Genomic DNA, 19659 nt, shown 5'->3' on the forward strand with positions numbered 1-19659 from the left:
ACAATAAACACAGAGTTCTTATTTATGTTTTTACTAAGCCATAAAAGCAAATTCTAATATATGCAGTGTACATATAATGTAGTAGATATACACAATCAATATATATATATATATATATATATATATGTATATACTGATATACATACAATTACAATATACATTCAATAAACAGATCAATTGATAAACAGAGAGGAAGCTCAGTGCAAATTGTTGTTATTAATAATAGAAAATATATTCTATCAGTACAAATATAAATCCCTCTTTTATACATCAATTATATTTACAATTACTTTTAATATTGGGTGTTTAGTACAAATTTTCGATAATGTATTAACAACTTTTAGGATAAAATATTTGGACAAAAAAAAATACTAAAAATGTGTGTATTGAAGTTACATTAACATGATAAAAATGATACGACTTTTGCTAAGTTTCTACGAAGTTATAAAAAAACGCACTGGAAAGGAATAAAAATGTATAAGAACTACTATATAAAATAACAAGTATCTACGCGGATATATATCTAGGAAAAGTCTATACGCAGCAGTATTGTACGTGTAAGAAATGTATAAATGAAAGGAAGAATATAAATATACTGAGTGATCCATTGCATCTTGTCTTTTTAGATAACATAGAAGGCCTGGGAATCCTAGGATAATAGCAAATATTCATCCGACTATCTATCTATCTATATATCTATTTCTTTTTATCTATCTATATTCTATCCATATTTCTTTTCGTGTATCTATCTATTTGTTTATCATATCTATCTATCTAAGTTTTCTACTTTTTTTATTACTACCTATCTATCCAAGCCTTTAAGATTTTATGTATATCTATATTTATATATACATAATACATATATAGGAATTGTTGCACCTTTTGCAAGCCCGGGTTTTAGCTAATTATATCTTATTTAAATTTTTTTTTTATGTTTTGAGTATAAACAATAAACATGAAGGGATGATGATTGACAGATCAAAACGCAATTGGATTAAAACTAGTTTTAATTTTTTACATTTTAAATGTAAGAAGATCAAGCTAGAAGTCCTTTGAACTATAGAAAGTACAGTGAGAACAAGAAAACTGTGGAAGAGTAAGACGACGTTTAGACTTTAATTAGTCCAATGAACATAAGACACAGGAATTATGCAGTGTAAACAAACCCATGTATCTGAATAAGTTGATTTAATACGTTAATAGTGAAGCGTATTGCTTTTTAAAACATCAAATACACTCAAAGTATAAATTGGATGTCGTCTTCTATTCCACAGTTTTCTGATTCTCATTGTATAGTGGTGTTTGTTTTCAGAAATTATTTACTAACATAATAGTATAACACAGGTAGAACGAGTTCAGAAGACGTTTTGTTAGATTGTGTGGGGTTTATGGTTGTGTTTGTTTAAACATGAGATAAATCTACAATCTCTCTCTCGTCCTATCTATGTTTTCTTTGATTTTTCCCTAGTCCTATCTGTGTTTTCCTTGAACTTGCAATGTAAGAAAACAAATTTGATCCTACACACATTTTAAGTCTAATTAAATTAAGTTAAGATTTAATTGTTTTGCAACTTTCTACAAAAAAAATCTTTAAAAAAAAGATAATTTACATATTAATAGAATGATTTCTGATACTTTTACTTAGTATTGATCAATACTTTGTGTGAATTGTTAAACATGAATAAACTAATCTATTAATAATTGTCAGGTTGTGGTAAATGCCTTGGTTCAAGCTATTCCTAGTATATTCAACGTGTTGTTGGTTTGTATCATTTTCTGGTTAATATTTGCCATCATGGGGGTTCAGCTCTTCGCAGGCAAATATTATAAGGTAAAACATTATAATATTTGAATTATTAAAGGGGAGTGTCGGAAAAATTAACATTTAATGAGGTACATGCTTGATTCACAGCGATATCTTTTTAACCTCTGAGAGAGATTTAGTAGACATGATTGTTTTTCAATCTAAAAATTTATCATTTCTTATTCAATTTTAACATGCTATGTAGCAGACTCAGAGAAGAAGATTAGTGAAATTAATCTCTTTTTAAATAAGAAAAACAACGATATCTTCTTCAGTGTTACTTATGTAAAGATTTTAGGTGTGAATTGAGCATGTAACTTTTTAAAAGGAATGTTACGTTATGACTACAATCCCTTTAACACACTTTAATTTAAAGAAATCCTTCAATACGCATAGAAGTGTAATTGTTCATAAATCTATGAGATCCAAGAATATCTTAGCCAAGGTATTAGAACACACTAGATGTGACAGTAAATCAATATATGTTGTAAAACAAAAGAGGGAGAAGAGAAAACCCGTGAGAAAAAATCCTTGTTTTGAGCAAATTTGCGGGCTTTAAGGAACTGTTAAAGTAAAGTGAAAGTGAGTTAAGATTAAAGTCTAAAAATTTTTAATCCATATAACGTAAAATAGAGCTTTCGGACACAGTTTTAAATCAATTTCTCAAGACAGGGACATCAAACAGAACTAATATTGGTCGCAATCAACTTCTACATATACCCGTCCTTTCATTTTACCTAAAACAGTCGCTGAAATTAACTCAACGTTCAATAATATACAGTAGGACTCATAAAACTGTGGAATAGGAAGACGACCCAGATTAGGATTTTGAATAGTTCAAGAAGCATGAGCAGTTTTAAAATGCACAGACCTTTTTTATTCCTCTATAAGTTAATTTTCAAGCCACTTCTAAATTGAATTGCTTTTATCAACATCAAATTCGCAAATGAATATTGCCTTCCTATTACATAGTTTTATGGGTACAGCATACGTTTTGTAGTCAAATAAAACTAAATAATCGTTTTATGCAGAACTTTTCCCGTCTAGTGTAATTTTGATATCTTTGGATAATTGCCCTTCTAGTATAATTCCAATATCTTTGAATAATTGACCTTCTAGTGTAATTCTATCTTTCAATAATTGCCCTTCTATTGTAATTCTAATATCTTTGAATAATTGCCCTTCTAGTGTAATTCTAATATCTTTGAATAATTGCCCATCTAGAGTAAGTCTAATATCTTTGAATAATTGCCCTTATAGAGTAATCTTTGGATTAAAGCAATGATTTAATAGAACTAGGGAGAGAACAAAAAGTGTTTGTTTAAATTCAACTTTGACGTATTATAACATCTTTATAACTTTTTTTAAAACAAATCGGAATACCTTAACGAGGCCGAAATTATAGATTTTATTTTTTGCAAAAACTCATTTCCTATATTAATTTTCAAGTGGAAATTACTGATTTTATGTGTTGTTTGTTTACAATTTAACATTACCAAGAGCTGTCCTAATACGTCACAGAACAATGTAAACAACCCCTCTCTAAACTTAAATAAATATCGTTCTATTGTAATATCAAACTTAGATCTGATTTATTTTAATCTTTTCCTGTAAAATTATATATTTTCCTCCCCCATGTTTTCTGGAGTCAGATAACCCCGACAGCTAGGTATAAATCTAGTTTATGAGGTTGATTAAACCGGTTCTTACACCTTGTTTACTTTCAATATATTCTAAATGTTTTTATCAATATTCCTCAGGCTAAGTCTGGAATTTAGATTTGAGGATTTAGAACAAATGCAGTTGTCTGAATAGAGAATACAAAAGCTTTAAAATATTGCTTTTAAGCTTGATGTCGTCTTCCTTATTTTCTATCCTTGTAGTAAAATAGTTATATAAAAACATTTAAAAATTTGTATTTATATTTAAGTTTTAGGAAAAGTTATAATTTAACCTTTTAAGAGGTTGCGTGATAATTATACATTTAATATTTAATCTATATGCATAATGCATTATAGACAGTAGACACTGACATATATTCAATGTACGCATAGACATGCATACAAAGATTAATATTTTTAGTGTAGTTTACAAATTTACTAAATATTCAAATTATCTTGCATAAATCATTGTATTACATATTTATAATTACATTTACGACGTAATTGCTGGATTTTATATATATATATATATAAGCTTTATTATGTAAATATAATTTGACGGTACACTATTAATACAAACATATTATATAACTTTATTTTTAATGAAGAAGTTTGGCCGTGTTAAAAAAGAAGTGTCAAATAATACATATTAGAAATAAGACAAATAATAAAATCAATAATATACAATGTTATCTACAAAAGATGAGGCGCGCTTTAATGACGACATAAAACTCCTCAAACATATCGAACTGAAGATTGAACTATAATTTCTGCATTGAAAGGGACTGTAAGCGTAATTTTAAAATCTCCGATTTACCCTTGAAACCTTAATCTGATTAAAAGCGTGTAAGATATTGTCGTTTTTCTGACCCAAGAACTGATGAACTGTGATAACTTTTCCATTCCTTTTTATACGCAAGAAAGCGTAAGTCACTTCCACAGAGAGAAGAGAAGCTACAGCTGAAAATAAACAGATTAACTCCCTTTATATTATTCAAAAATTCACATTTCTATTAACCTTAATCCCGCTTTTATTGACATAGAACAAAGTAGGTATTATCATAAATAAGTTTAATCCTAAATTATTATTTCCTAACGCTATACTTACACAGTTTATAAAATCAAATCTTCACAAATGTAGTTGCTTCTAAGCATTTATTTACATATATAACGTGCCTCAGATATATAAATATATTTATATTAATTGTGAAAATTACAACAGTCAGGCTTGGTTTCCAAAACAGAAAGGAATTGAGTCTTTGCCACAAATTCAGTTTTTGTAAAACCTATATCTTTGCAACCTTATGATTTAAACCTTTAATATTTCAAACTTACATTATTTGATCTAATAGCATTCATAGTTTGAAATATTAAAGGTCTACGACTTTGGGTTGCAACGATATTGAAATTAGAAAAGCAGAGTTTGTGTCAAAAACTCAATTCCTTTCTTTAAAAGTCATGAAACTGATGCCTGTATTAGTGAGACCGGGCCACCTTTAAATTTCACCATGCCATGGACTTAGGTCTTACTTTGTCACTTCATTTTACGTTTACCCTATATTTGAAGATTTAAGTGACCAAAACTAATATTTTTAACTTCGGTTTTATAAACGAGAATTTTGCCAAAATACTATTAGTTGCTTTTATAGATGAATTAACTTTCATCTGGACTACAATAAATATTATAGATTCCCTAGACCAACATACTTTATACCCACTGATAATAACCCCCCCCTCTTAACCCTTTTATGTAATGTTTATTATTAATAAATCCTTCACATTTATCCATTAAATGTTCTCTAATTATTTAATGGTTCTGGTGAATCCAGGTACATTTAAACATGCTTAAACATTTCTTTCATTATGTCAAATTCTGTATTAGAATTAGAATTCTGTACGCTTAATCACTAATATTCTCACTATCAATCAAACTACGATTGGCACGGTAATCCAGACGTTGCAAGCTCTCACAGAAAAATCGATACATACATGTTTAAGGCTTTAAAAAGGTTAAAGAATTAAAATTAAAAGACAAGGTGTGCTTCAAAGTCGACCCAGTGTTGAAAATGTATGCAACTTTTTTGGATTTTTGTTTTTTGGATTTAGGGTATTCATTCCAAGCATAAATTGATTAAAAAAGAATATAATTTACAAAAAAAGGGAGAAACAATTCATAAAAAAGGAGAGAAGTTCAAGGTTAAGAATAAATTTCGCTTAGAAAAATGGCGATTTTTTCCCGCGATCGCCCAATCCTTAAACCTTTAGTTTTTCTCTTTCGTTCATCTAAATTTTTCTCAGTAAAATCTTTGTTTTTTGTTTAAAATAAATCTAGCTTCTAGCGCGTCGCGTCAAATATTTAGTAAATTTTACATTCTAATGAAAGAAATCTTATACTTTTAACTACTATTGAAGAAAACTAAACTAGAGAAGCTACGAGGTCAGAAAGTGGTACCAGTAGAGTCGCATACAGTTTACCTTTATCCTATCTCCTTGTGGAGCTTGGCGTGGTTCAGAAACGTAATTTACACGAACTGCGAATGTTAACTTTTCCCCTTTTTCCCAATATCATTGCAAGAAAGAATCCCGAGAGAGCAGTGATATACAGTTGGAAGGGTAATATATGTTTACTGTTTACAAATTATCCATCGGCATTCGATATTCAAGAATATATATTCAGAATACACTTCATAATATTCCCTTTATACTGTATTCACTTCATAATATAATATAGTACAGTACAGTACAGTACAGTACAGCACAGTACAGTACAGTACAGTACAGTACAGTACAGTACAGTACGGTACAGTACAGTACAGTACAGTACAGTACAGTACAGTACAGTACAGTACAGTACAGTACAGCTAAGCAAGGTGCAGTACAGTACAGTATAAAACAGTATCTTATTTTATAATGAAATTCAGTACATTAATGTGCATGTATTTGATGTAGTTCGGGTTTTATGGTCTTGTAAATAATGCTTTTCAATCAAATACCACGTTTTTATAAATTTATTTTTAGGTTGTACAGAAAACAAACTAGGATGATAGTCAAATCATTCAATGATATTCTATAATTCTTTTCCATTTAATAATCTGATTGCGGGGTCATTTCTCTAAAAATAGTCCCTCCACAATCCACATTCTCTAGGAGAAAAGATAAATTCTTCTATCATGGTAGAATAAGAAAACCAAATGAAAAGATTAAAGATTGTTTTTACAAATAGTTTTTTCAGAAGAAATCAAAACTTTCTATTTCATTGTATACCCTTCTTAATCTTAACTTAATAGATATAATTACTTTAATGTTCAAATAACCACTTGTAGTCTTTACAATGTGTTCAACTGAGTATTTATTTTTATGTACTTTTTTGCTTAAAATTCAATTTCTGTACAATATACAAGTATACATGCATAATGTTTAGGTGTACATTTAGAATGTATAAGTGTACATAAAGATTGTATAAGTGTACATGAAGAATGTATAAGTGTACATGAAGATTGTATAAGCGTTCATAAAGAATGTATAAGTGTACATGAAGTTTGTATAGATTGTACATGAAGAATGTATAAATGTACATGAAGAATGTATAAGTGTACATGAAAAATGTATAGATCTACATAAATATTGTATAAGTGTACATGAAGAATGTATAGGTGTACATGAATAATGTATAAGTGTACATGTATCTAGTGCCTGGATGTGAACACGAAGGAACGAATGAGCCATGAGGTAGTTCCTGATGTACGAGCTTGTCTAGCTGAGAATAATACTGAATGGGTCAACTCACCCATTAACTTCGACAACGTAGCCGCAGCGTATATTTGCCTCTTCCAGACCGCAACATTCAAGGGTTGGGTTCCGATCATGAACGATGCGATAGATTCTAGAGATGTGAGTAGGACTAGGAGTAGAGGAGTTGATAAATAGATTCCTACCCTGCATGTTGTATACTATAGTAGAATAGACCTCTATAAATTTTATAGATAGTTTTAGAACCTTTTATAGGTCCTTGGATACACCGGAGTTATTCATTATATACAATTATCTAAATGGATAAATAAATATATCCAGCCATATTTACACCTTATATTGTATAGTGTCGAGATATAATAACCTTGGAGAGAGTGAACTATGAGATTACTCCTGATGTTAATGCCTGCCTGGAGGAGAACGGAACAGAATGGATCAATTCTCCAATTCACTTTGACAACGTACCAATGGCCTATCTCTCTCTCTTCCAAGTCGCTACCTTCAAGGGTTGGCTTGCGATTATGAATGACGCAATTGATTCTCGGGATAATGTGAGTGAGCGATGTGTTGAATTTTCTTTCTCTCTTCATACTCATGCACAGTTTCTCAATGCACTGATCTACACATAACAGGATTATTTCTCTGCAGGAGTTATTCACAGTTCTAGGTTTGCACATGGACCAGGATCCAGAGACAAGCTGGTCAGTGTTCCAAGATACCTGGAGAAAAGTGTGTGTGTTTTTTAATCTTTTATTGTCTAGTTACCCCACATGCATGTTTTTTTTAATCAAAAGCATTGTTTTTCATAATTTTTTTCTAATTACTTTTTATTTTTTATTTTTGTTTTGATTAGTGCGTAGACGAGGCGGGTCATCTCATGGATGCTGAGATAATACCTGACTTCGGCACTTGCATGCAATACAACCTCACGTGGGTCAACTCGGTCATGAACTTTGATCACGTGGCGAAGGCGTATCTCAGTCTGTTCGAGGTCGCCATATTCAAGGGCTGGACGGGGATAATGTACGATGCTGTGGATTCTAGAAGTGTAAGTTAAATCTTAAGAAGTCTTAAGTTTATGTCTACCTTTTAAACCCCTTACCCCTGAAAAAAATTTAATCACAAATGACGATTTTGCCAGAAAAACTGTAGATTCTAGGGAACACTGCCCCTTAGATCACCTACTTTCTATACCATTAAATTAAAATATAAATATGACGTCTTGTTTAATACAGATTTGCATGTTAAATTAGAAATAGTCTTGCGTTTTGTTTATGTTAAAAATAGAACTTTTTCACTAATCCACCATCTTAATTTTTATAAATATTTTGTCAGCTTTTTAAGGCTTTTTTAAAATACAAATTGTACGTACGTTAACTTTAAAAATTGACGTGTGACAAAATACAAACAAAAAACGGAAAAGGTGATGCAGGGGGAGCTGAGAGGGGATGAGAGGCTTTTATAAGAAGTATTGACGAGGAATGGAAAGAAAGATGAGAGGGGAATGGGAGAGGGATTGGAGAGGAGGGGTGGAATGGGTGAGGGATGAGAAGGAGAAATGGTAGAGGGATAGGAGGGGGGTTTGGATAAAGTGGTAACATCAGGGATAGTTTACAGACATATAGTTTACAGACATACAGTTTACAGACATACAGTTTCTATACATACAGTTTACAGAAATGTAGTTTACAGACATATAGTTTACAGACATACAGATTACAGACATACAGTTTACAGACATACAAATTACGGACACAAAAAAATTATAAAACAAGATTTTAAAATAAAATTTATCTAATAAGATTTGATATTAAGATTGGTCTTCAACCTATCCGTGAGATCAATATCTACATGTACATCTACTTCGTGTTCTTCATCGTGTTCGGGTCCTTCTTCACCCTCAACCTGTTCATTGGGGTCATCATTGACAACTTTAACGAGCAGAAGAAGAAGATAAGTATCTAACTTTTCGAAAAAAAGTACTATTAAAAAAAAATTCTTTTTAAAGAATATCTAGTGTAAATTTTTTTTTTTTGGTAAAAATTTTTTTGGGTTTCATATGTTAAATGTCGTTTTTTTCATTTATTAAATGTCGTCTTGACTATTTTTCGATGGATTTTATATGAGTATTCAATTAAAAAACTAATTATCTGCAGCATTCCATTATCAGTAGGTTGGAAAAAACATTTATAGATTCTTTTGGTTTCCCCGAAGTTCTGGGTTAAACTGTTCAATTAAGTTTACACAGCTTGCTCTTATGATGACACATCAAGATTCATACTTGTTTGAGAGTCAATAAACGTGAGATATTCTATTTTGTATCATATTTAGGTTGAGCAAGTATACATGAATTTACATACTTTAAATATTACCAATATATTTCAGACTTTAAATCTTCTGCTTACTGTTGTACTGCTTATTTTTATTTAGTTTAACTGAAAGTTTGCAAAACATATCTTATATTTTATTATCATACTGCAATATCACGCACTGCACAATAACACTGATCTTACCTCGGATTATACAGATAAAGATGTCGCAGATGCATTCCTTCTGGATTCAGATGTCAGTGAACCTTCACTTTCAAACCCATTTTCATATATTTCGTAATTTTAATTTTCAAATTTTTTTGTTGGGCTTTACCTTTTAAAGGATCAAACTTAAAGTTGAAAGGATTAAGGTTTTCTTGAGTTTATGCCAATATAGCCCGTCCAGACAGTTCTTAAACTCTGTATGATCTCAAAAGAGTAGATTGTAAACATGCACCCACAGTTAAAGCCAATCAGTAAGACTTTCTTGTCGTCTTTATTTTAGTTAGAAATGCCGCTAAGTATTCTATATTTTGAAAATGTTATTTCTCATAAATCTCTAAAACTGAAGTTTTCAGAGATTTAACTAACAGTTACAAATTAGAAACTCCTTTCGGCACTTATAATTAAAATAAAGAGAGTAGAAGGTTATTAATGTATGGTGGCAAGGTTTAAATCTGTAATTTACCAAAAAGTCCTCTAATCTTCATCCGAATTTGCACGACTGAAGTATTTACTATAATTTGATAAATAATTCGATGACAACAGCTGATGTCTTATCTGTATAATCTGTGGCTGAACACTCCAATTATGAAATCTGGTACAGGGTACCATGAGTACCATACCAAACATAACAGTTTAAAGATGGCTTTAAGGTCGTCGTTGAGTTTTAAAATACTGAGCTCCATTCACTCGTCATTGTACGTTTATATGTATAATTCTTTTATCAATAATCTGTAAATTCTCGTAGTTCTGGGTCTGACATTCAAGATTGTAAAATAGGTTAACGATTGAATGCCGCAATTTCTTTCAAATATCAAAGACGATCTTCATGTTGTCACTTAACTGTCATGTTTCGTGGGACAGCCTGAACAATTCAGAGGAAGAATTGACTATTACTTTGAAACACTACCCAGTAAACCAGATCACATCGCCTCAGCGTCTATTCCACGTTACCTTTGCAACCTTGACGTGGATATATCGGCGTAAATTATTATGTTTAACCTCTTATCGACGTGGGATCGCACTATATTTGTGTTGTTGTAACAACGTCGCACTAGAAAACGTTGTATCGACATTGTTCTCAACGTTGTCATAATTCTTGAAATTTCCTGACCTTTTAAATTTTCAACGTTGAAATTACCAAACAGGAAGTTGAATCGAAATATCAACCCCGTGTATAATCTTTGTGCGACTCAATTTCAAACATGTATCAACTTCAGGTCAACCTTATTGCGACCGGAAATCGACCTCTAATGAACTATAGATTAACCTTACTTGTACTTGCCATGTCAAAATACAGAGATACAGCTCAATATTTCCCGATATTGAAAGTATTTGGACTGTGCAAGTACAAATTAAAATAGTCAGTGCATTTCAAGCCTAATTTAATCATTCACTTTGTCAATAATAATATATTTTGTTTTCAATAAATAAGATAGATAAAAAAGCTCTGTAAAGTAAGAAATAATGCTACTTGAAATATTAAAGATAAACTACAGTTTAAGACCCGTAAAATTGGTGAATATTAAGACAACATTTTAGCTATCATCTGCATATTTAATGTTGTTATAAATTAAAAAAAGAAATTTGATCAATATAAAAAAATACTGATTTCATACATTCATTAAACGATATATGTTCTACATATTTTTATTATAACTTTTTCGAATTAATGGTTTTTTATAAAGGATCAAAAAAACAATTCACTTTAGGGAAAACCAGATAAACTGTGGACTCGGAAGATTAACTTATTAAGTGAAATGATGTGCACACTGTACCATAATTGTGTTTAATGTTCTTTGGATTATTACAACGTGGTAATCATCTAGTCAATTACGGACGTAAATAAGACGTTAGAACCACGTTGAAATGATCTATACAAATGACGTCATATATGATTTAAGTCTCGACGTTGAGCTGATATGTAGTTTTCCATAGTCGACAAAATTTTGGAATTGTTTCGACCAGATTCGATGTCAACTCAAAGTGGAAAAAACGCCTAAATGGCGACCATGTCGTTATGCGACGTGATCTGGGTTACTGGGAATACAGTGGTCATCGGAATTAAGTAGAATAAGTAGATTGCAGACTTGGTGTAACCCTTTTTAAATTCGTCGTTATATTCTAATTTGATTTGGGACTACTGTATGCTTTTTAGATAAATTCAACACCGCTTCATTACTAATTTGTTTTATTTATAAGGCCGAGATGTTGGTAGGTTTAATAGCTAAGCATTTATCCTATTCTTCCTTTTATTCTTCAATTTCCAGTATATATGTGTATACTAGGTGGTCAAAGGGTTACCCGGAGCTGAAACAAAATAAACCAGAAATCTTCAAAGATTGGGTTTCACAAAATATAAAGATATAGTTTTCCTTCTCACGGCTTGTTTACAGTTTTTGTGGGAGGATTGTTAACATTGCAGTACACACAAATCTGTGAAGCTTTTTAGTAAAAATAAATCTTGGGTCCAGGTAATACTTGAAACAGTAAATATTGTTTTTCTTTTTTTAAACTTTTTGACAAATTAATTTTGGAACTCGAGCAATGGGTAACCCTCGGACTATATTTTTATATTCTTCTCCTTATATTGTACCTAGCAGTCGGAGCAAAGAAAGGCTTATTAAACTATATTCATCTCACAACGTGGAAATTATCATGTTTTTCTTCGCTCTTTAATCCATTTTTATCTCAGTTTTTTGAAATTCAATATTTAAAAATAGACATCTGTATTAACCCAAACCCCAAACCTCGAAACCTGAATCTGAAACAGGAAGCTGAACCTGGATCAAGAACCTGAACCTGGATTAGGAACCAGAACCAGGATCAGGAACCTGAACCTGTATTGGGAACCTGAACCTGGATCAGAAACCAGAACCAGGATCAGGAACCTGAACCTGTATCAGGAACCTGAACCTGTATCAGGAACCTGAACCTGGATTAGGAACCAGAACCAGGATCAGGAACCTGAACCTGGATCAGGAGCCAGAACCAGGATCAGGAACCTGAACAATGATCAGAAACCTAAACATAGATTTGGAGATGTCCGGCTCTTAAAAACCTGGAACCTGGAACCTGGACCCAGGATAAAAGAACTCCATATTAATGCATGCTAATATATTCTTTTATAAAAAAGACTGTAGATATTATACAGAATCGAATGTATTATTTGTACCTATTATACTTTACATTAGAAACATTCCCTTGGAGACTTTTCTTCAATACCTGCCTTGGGTAACAGGCAAAAGAGAGTAGCAGAATGGAGTAACATGAGGGAGTAGCAGGATGGAAGCAGGAGAAAGGGAGCAAGGAGCAGCAGGAGAAAGGAAGCAAGGAGTAGCAGGAGGGAGTAGCAGAAGAAAGGAAGCAAGGCGTAGGGGGCAATGAGTATGGAGTAAGGGGTAAGGAGAGGATATAAAGGAATAGGAAGCAGGGAGTAAGGAGTATAAATCAGGGAGTAGATAGAAGGGAATAGGGTTTTAGGGGAAGGGGTAAGGAGTAGTTATAAGAAAGCAGTGAGCAGGAAGTAGAGAGCAGGAAAAAATGAGCTGGGAGAAATGAAAAGGGAGAAGGGGGCAGACAACAGGGAGAAGGTATCCGGAAATTTGGAGGTTTATGGTTGTGAAGCAGGGAGTAGGGGGAGAAGAAGGCAAGGGCCAGAGAGTGTGGAGAAAGAAAATCTCAATTGATCCTTTTATTTGTTAAAATGATTCTACTAATACTGATTAGTTGAAAGAGTGCTCTCGACAATTCACAACGGGAACCCCTTCAACTTAAAGAAATTATGGTGGTTGCAATTTAAAATAATCTTCGATATTGAGCTCTTTTACCGTTGAAAATTAAGGTTTTGCATATATTACTTGATATTACTTAAAAATCATGACGTTGTGAACTGCTCATGACATCTCATTAAAGTAGAGACCAACTTATTTACGTTAACAATCCCATACATTTGTGTAATTAACTGTATCAAAAAGGAAAATTTAGCAATTGGAAGTGCAAGTAAATTTCAAGAGATAGTTTTGGGTCAAATGTTTGTTCTGAACAAATTTTCCCTGAATTGCATCTAAAGTTTTAAATCTTCCTTGTCAAGCATCTGCATCCAACCTTATATAATCTTATCTGAAACCTACACTCTACAAGGTGTCCCAATATATATGGAAGTGGCGAATTTTACATATTTATTAAGTTCAATCAACGATTAATGAAATTTGAGTTTAGGCAAATGGGATTTGGCTTTTTTGTATCTGCAGAATAAGAACGAAGATCATGAATATTTATTCTAGATGGTTTGATAAATAATTTTATAGAAATCCCATTTTCACCGCAAATAAACTTTAAACTCTCCACAAAGTATTTTTCTAATCTCTACATCGTTGCGTGTTAAAAATATCCAAAATATAAATAATGCAAAGATATTTAGACTAAAATTTGGAGAAGACATGAAAAACAAAGTTTATATTGAACCCATCAATTATTGATTGATTTGCTTATGTAATGCCGCGTAATAAAGAGACGACTTCTTATTATCATTATTCCATTTCCACATAGATTGGAACTACCTGTATGTATAAAGATGGTTTGTGAGTACAAGTATGTTTACTCCCAACCTTTCTTTTTTACTGGATCCTTTAGATCCGTCCCATGGATCCTTTAGAGATCTGTAGATCTGCCCTGCAGTACACTTAATCTTATTTGTTTTTGTTTACGCAGGAGGATCTCTGGAAATGTTTATGACTGAGGATCAGAAAAAATACTACGCTGCGATGAAAAAAATGGGAAAGAAAAAACCGGTCAAAGCAATTCCTAGGCCAAGGGTAAAAAATTTTAAAATAATATTTTTTAGAATTTTTTTAACGATAGATGCCATGCTTTTTATGTGCAGTTTTTTCTTTGAATTGCTTCTCTCAGAGATTTTAATTGTTCTTCCCGAACTTTTTTAGTTATTCGAGGCTGCACATAGTATTCTAGTTTTATTTATTAATTAGGTTTGTCTCGTACCATTCATTAAGGAAACTATAGTCAAAGAAACTTTTCGTTTTTATTTTTTGTGTTAATCCTTTTTTTCTTTAGTGGAGACCTCAGGCAATTATATTCGGGATAGTGACGAACAAGAAGTTCGACATGATTATCATGATGTTCATCGGTCTGAACATGTTGACGATGACCCTGGACCACTACGGGCAGTCCGACATGTGGAACTTCGCCCTGGACAACCTCAACCTTGGATTTATCTGCATCTTCACGACGGAGTGCGTACTCAAGATATTTGCTCTCCGGCAACATTATTTCACTGAACCGTGGAATGTGTTCGACTTTGTAGTCGTTATTCTCTCAATACTTGGTAAATATATTCATCAATCTTCCTGATCTAGAACTTTTACTATCTTCCCCCCCCCCCCATCACCGGGGACAATACCCCCTCTCCTCCACCCTCACCGGGGGACAATACCCCTTTTCCGTTTCTATCTATAAAGTATATTGTCGAGTGTGTATGCTTACATAGATTGATTGTTTAGGTATCCTACTGAGTGACCTCATAGAGAAATATTTCGTATCCCCAACTCTGCTCCGGGTGGTTCGAGTAGCTAAGATAGGACGAGTTCTCCGACTGGTGAAGGGAGCTCGCGGGATCCGAACCTTGCTCTTTGCCCTCGCCATGTCAATGCCTGCACTCTTCAATATCTGTCTTCTCCTCTTCCTTGTGATGTTTATCTTCGCAATCTTCGGGATGAGTTTCTTCATGAATGTGAAGCTACGAGGAACTCTGGACGAGGTTTACAACTTTAGAACCTTTGGTCAGAGCATGATCTTACTCTTCCAGATGTCAACCTCTGCAGGATGGGACGGAGTTCTTAATGGGATCATGAACGAGGAAGATTGTGAACCAGGTAGGATTATGAAGTATGTAGGATTAGGAACCACGTAGGATTGTGAACTAGGTATGATTATGATTTAGGTATGATTAGAACTAGGTAGGATTATGAACAAGGTAGAATTATGAATATGGTACAGTGAAACCCTTAATAACGAATACATCGGAAGAATTTATCAAATTTTCAATGAGTTTTATACTTTATTTCGTAAATTTCAGTATTTGCGAAAATAAATAAATAGCCATGAATATGCGGGAACAGTTTTAAAGAGTTACATATAATCATTTAATTAAAAAACTAAATATCTGCAACATTCCATTATCAGAAAGTGAAGAATACGACATTTGATGAATTCTTTCGATGTATTCGTTATTAAGGGTTTCACAGTAGGATAATTAACAAGTTAGGATTATTAATTAAAAAACATAAAATTCGCTTCTATCCTTCCAAACTTGCTCTATACAACTGCTCTTTGTGAAGTTATCCATAGCTTTCTCTGATAGAATAAGAGATAAGCCTTGCGTTCGTTCAAAATTTTGTTCATTTAAGAACTTCTTAACTTACTGCTCCCATTATCACCATACCGCACATGCAGCATGTATTTTGACATAAACGTTACGTTTTTCTTTATGAATGCTTATCAAGTTTCTTCCCAGAGAGTTTGCTTTAAAACAAAATCAAAAATGTAAACTATAAATTAAGGAGGCAAAAACAAATGGAATCATTGTTCTGTCAGAGTTCAAAGAAATTTAGTCTTTGCCACAAACTTTGATGTTCTAATTACTATTTCTTTGAAACGTATTGTTTGCAGACCTTATATATTTTAAACTATGAGTTGTGTTAGATCGAGTAATCTAAGATTGATTTTCAAAATCATTAGGCTGCAAAGATATAGAGATTATAACGTTTGTGACAAAAACTCAATTCCTTAGCAAAGTTTCATAATATTCACAGTTTCACAGAATACAATTTTGAAATTTGTTAAAATTCTAAAAAAATTGGACGATTGAAAGACAAATCTAGTATGCAACTTTTTTATTAGTTGGACACTTCAATGTATTCTTATGCTGGTATTTCATCTGTATAATCTTTGGCCCCAAGGACCAAGTTAGTGTTCCATCTGGCTAGTCTGTGGCCCCAAGTACCTAGTTTGTGTCCTATCTGTCTTGTATGTGGCCCCAAGGACCTAGTTGGTGTCCTATCTTTCTAGTCTGTGGCCCCAAGGACCTAATTGGTGTCCCATCTGTCTAGTCTGTGGCCCCAAGGACCTAGTTGGTGTCCCTTCTGTCTAGGCTGTGGCCCCAATGACCTAGTTGGTGTCCCATCTGTCTAGTCTGTGGCCCCAAGGACCTAGTTGAAGTCCAATCTGTCTAGTCTGGGGCCCAAAGGACCTAGTTGATGTCCAATCTGTCTAGTCTGTGGCCCCAAGGCCCTGGTTGGTGTCCTTTCTGTCTAGTCTGTGGCCCCGAGGACCAATGTTCTTGTTATCAATAGTAAAATGATCCAATTATATTCTGTAATATATCCATTCCTGGCCAATATTACAATAGATTATAGGAATATATATCTATATATATAAAATCACTCCCACTCCCCCCCCCCCACCTCTTTCCTCTCATCATTAAAGAAACACAGGCGGATAAATATATTACTTAATTGATTTCGCTACCTAGGAAAGTTATGCATTACATTTCAAGACCGGATCGACTTTGAAGTGTCGCAATGCTTTAGTCTTTAGTTTGACCAGGACCTTACTAACTCATGCATACATTTTTCTAGCTCTAGACATTTAGATTTTAGAGCTATTACGAACATTTTTTCTAGTTTAAGAAAAAATTCTGGTAAAAATAGTTTCTATCAGGATTACAGAATAAAAAAGTAAACGACAACATCTTGCGAAATCTATTTAAAAACATCGAATATATATTTCAACAGATGTTTTGATTTTTTTTTCGTTTGTTAGAATGATTTTTCTTTAAAAAGCAATCAAATATTGCTAAAAATGCGACAAAACTTTATGAAAAAGTATAAAAATGGAATTTGAACCAGACAAAAAGACTGAATTTTCTAAACTGCTGAATCTGACAATAACGAATTTGATTCCTGAGTTTTAAACTGAAGTGAAAGATTTATTGAATTTGTTGTAGAGGATGGGGGGGGGGGGGGTTGGGGGGGAATGTTAGGGGGGTTGAAACCATAAAGAGAAAGAAAAAGAAGAATTAAATGCAAATCTTTACTCACAGTTAACAAAGATCAGACAAGAGAAAGTAGTTATGTAAATACCTTACTCTCAATTAAAAAAATTCCTATTCCTCTTAAACCCAACAAAAAATTCACGAACTTTGAAAATTTAATCTTTTGAGAAATTAATCTTTTTAAAGCAGTTTTATGTAGATATATAATTTAATCAAGGATGATTCTAAAAACAATTGTCGAGTTACATGTAATTTCAAGATAATATACTATTTAAACCTGTCAAAAGTTTGAAAGTTTACCCTCGGTGATAACTTAATGAGGTTCGGTTTATCAAGAATAATCTGTATCTAGACTAAAGTTTTAATTGAGCCGTTAAGGCGAGATTTACTTGGGTTTATGTTTTTCAAACTGAATTCGGAAATTTTGAGTGGTGTGAGAGTTAATATTGAACGCTTAAACTCGAAGTTTCCTTAATTTAAGTTGTCTCCTGCAGGGTATGATCACCACAGGATATGGAAGAGGAATAAGATTAATCCTTAGATCTGCATAAGATGGAGACCATTGCTTGATCCCAAGATTCCACAACAAATATAAAAACTACATTTCAGCAACTTTCTATGGTAGTCTATGTTCTTAATCCACAAATATCTAAGTTCAGAACATTTTTCCAGTCAGGNTTGCATGGTTTGAAATATTGTAAAATTAAATTGATGTTTAATTTCCGGCCAAAATAAAATCATGTTCAAACTCAGACTGCATAAAACATAATTTATTTTATAAAAACAGAATAGTTTTGTATAAGACCACGTTGGATAGAGTTCAAAAGTTCAGAGAACCCTAGGTCATTTCCAGTATAAAGTGGAATAAAAGCCTTCATCCTCCAAGCTGTCTGGACTCTGGCTTTTGGAGCAATACTTTTGTAAAACCCAAAAATCTATATATTCATATATATAGTAGGTTCATGCCTCTTTGAACAACTTAATACAAGATATTAAGCAGACTTTTTTCTAACATGTATATAAAACCTGCCATTCACACAATCAGATTCTGTTATCAATGAATAGCAGATACATTCCAAAAATTAAACAATCTTTTTTTTTGCAACATGTATCTACATTGTACAAAGTTATTAGTAAGTTATTTGCAGAATATGATAAATAAAACGTGCATACATCACTAGAATGACCAGAAGAAGTTGTATTATTACCCTTTAATGCCAAAATATTTGAGTGTATTGGCTGGAGTGTTGAACTGGAGTAAAAGCAATATATCTTGTAGGGCCTGGTCCAAGGGATCTATCCTGGGTCTCTGCAAATCTTACAAATCAATCAATACAGTCCAACAAATTCTCTTTTTCATATTTGAGATCAGGTTTGGGAGCCAGGTCTTATCCGGACAGAGGCAGGTTCACCAAATAAAAATATCGTCAAGGATTAGAAATTGAGTGCTCAAAAGATACGATAGATGGGGGGGGGGGATTGCTGAATTTTGTAATGGGATGATCATTGGTCAGTATTACTTTCATCAGGGAGATGGGATCGGAGAAATCGTTTCTGAGTAGATGGGCTCGTTCGCGTGTAAACGCTTGAGGAAGGCTCTGTGGAGGAAAAAACAAGATTTATGATCGATAGGGAAAAGGGCCAACATACTTGACATAAGTTTAGATGGTTTCATGTCGCCAAACTAGGGCAGGTTGGATATAGCATCATACCTCTGGAAATCATCAAGGGCGAACAGGTTGAAGGATGAAACACAGTAGTAGAACTTCGTAGAACTCGCAATCACTTCCTTGAGAGCAAACTGGGTTTGGGTTTGGATGAACCAGGCTTTCGCTAAATCAG

The 19659-nt window shown here is 32.9% G+C and overlaps 1 protein-coding gene across 18 annotated transcripts in view; it reads left to right on the plus strand.

Annotated features, from left to right (window-relative positions):
- The window catches only part of LOC111705455 (sodium channel protein para), an 85969-nt gene that overhangs the window by 60535 nt on the left and 5775 nt on the right, over positions 1–19659 (plus strand). For 7 of the 18 annotated variants that reach the window (XM_023478013.1, XM_023478075.1, XM_023478069.1 and 4 more), the window contains 7 exons: positions 1709–1831; positions 7563–7766; positions 9031–9168; positions 11948–11960; positions 14460–14563; positions 14820–15090; positions 15266–15637. In XM_023478013.1, coding sequence (XP_023333781.1) covers positions 1709–1831; positions 7563–7766; positions 9031–9168; positions 11948–11960; positions 14460–14563; positions 14820–15090; positions 15266–15637 — 1225 coding nt within the window. Of the gene's footprint in view, positions 1–1708; positions 1832–7155; positions 7357–7562; positions 7767–8068; positions 8264–9030; positions 9169–11947; positions 11961–14455; positions 14564–14819; positions 15091–15265; positions 15638–19659 lie in introns of all 18 variants that reach the window. The other 11 variants (XM_023478036.1, XM_023478091.1, XM_023478141.1 and 8 more) reach the window with 5 other exon arrangements.

Source organism: Eurytemora carolleeae, unplaced genomic scaffold, assembly GCF_000591075.1.
Source record: "Eurytemora carolleeae unplaced genomic scaffold, Eaff_2.0 scaffold157, whole genome shotgun sequence".
Taxonomy (NCBI): Eukaryota; Metazoa; Arthropoda; class Copepoda; order Calanoida; family Temoridae; genus Eurytemora; species Eurytemora carolleeae.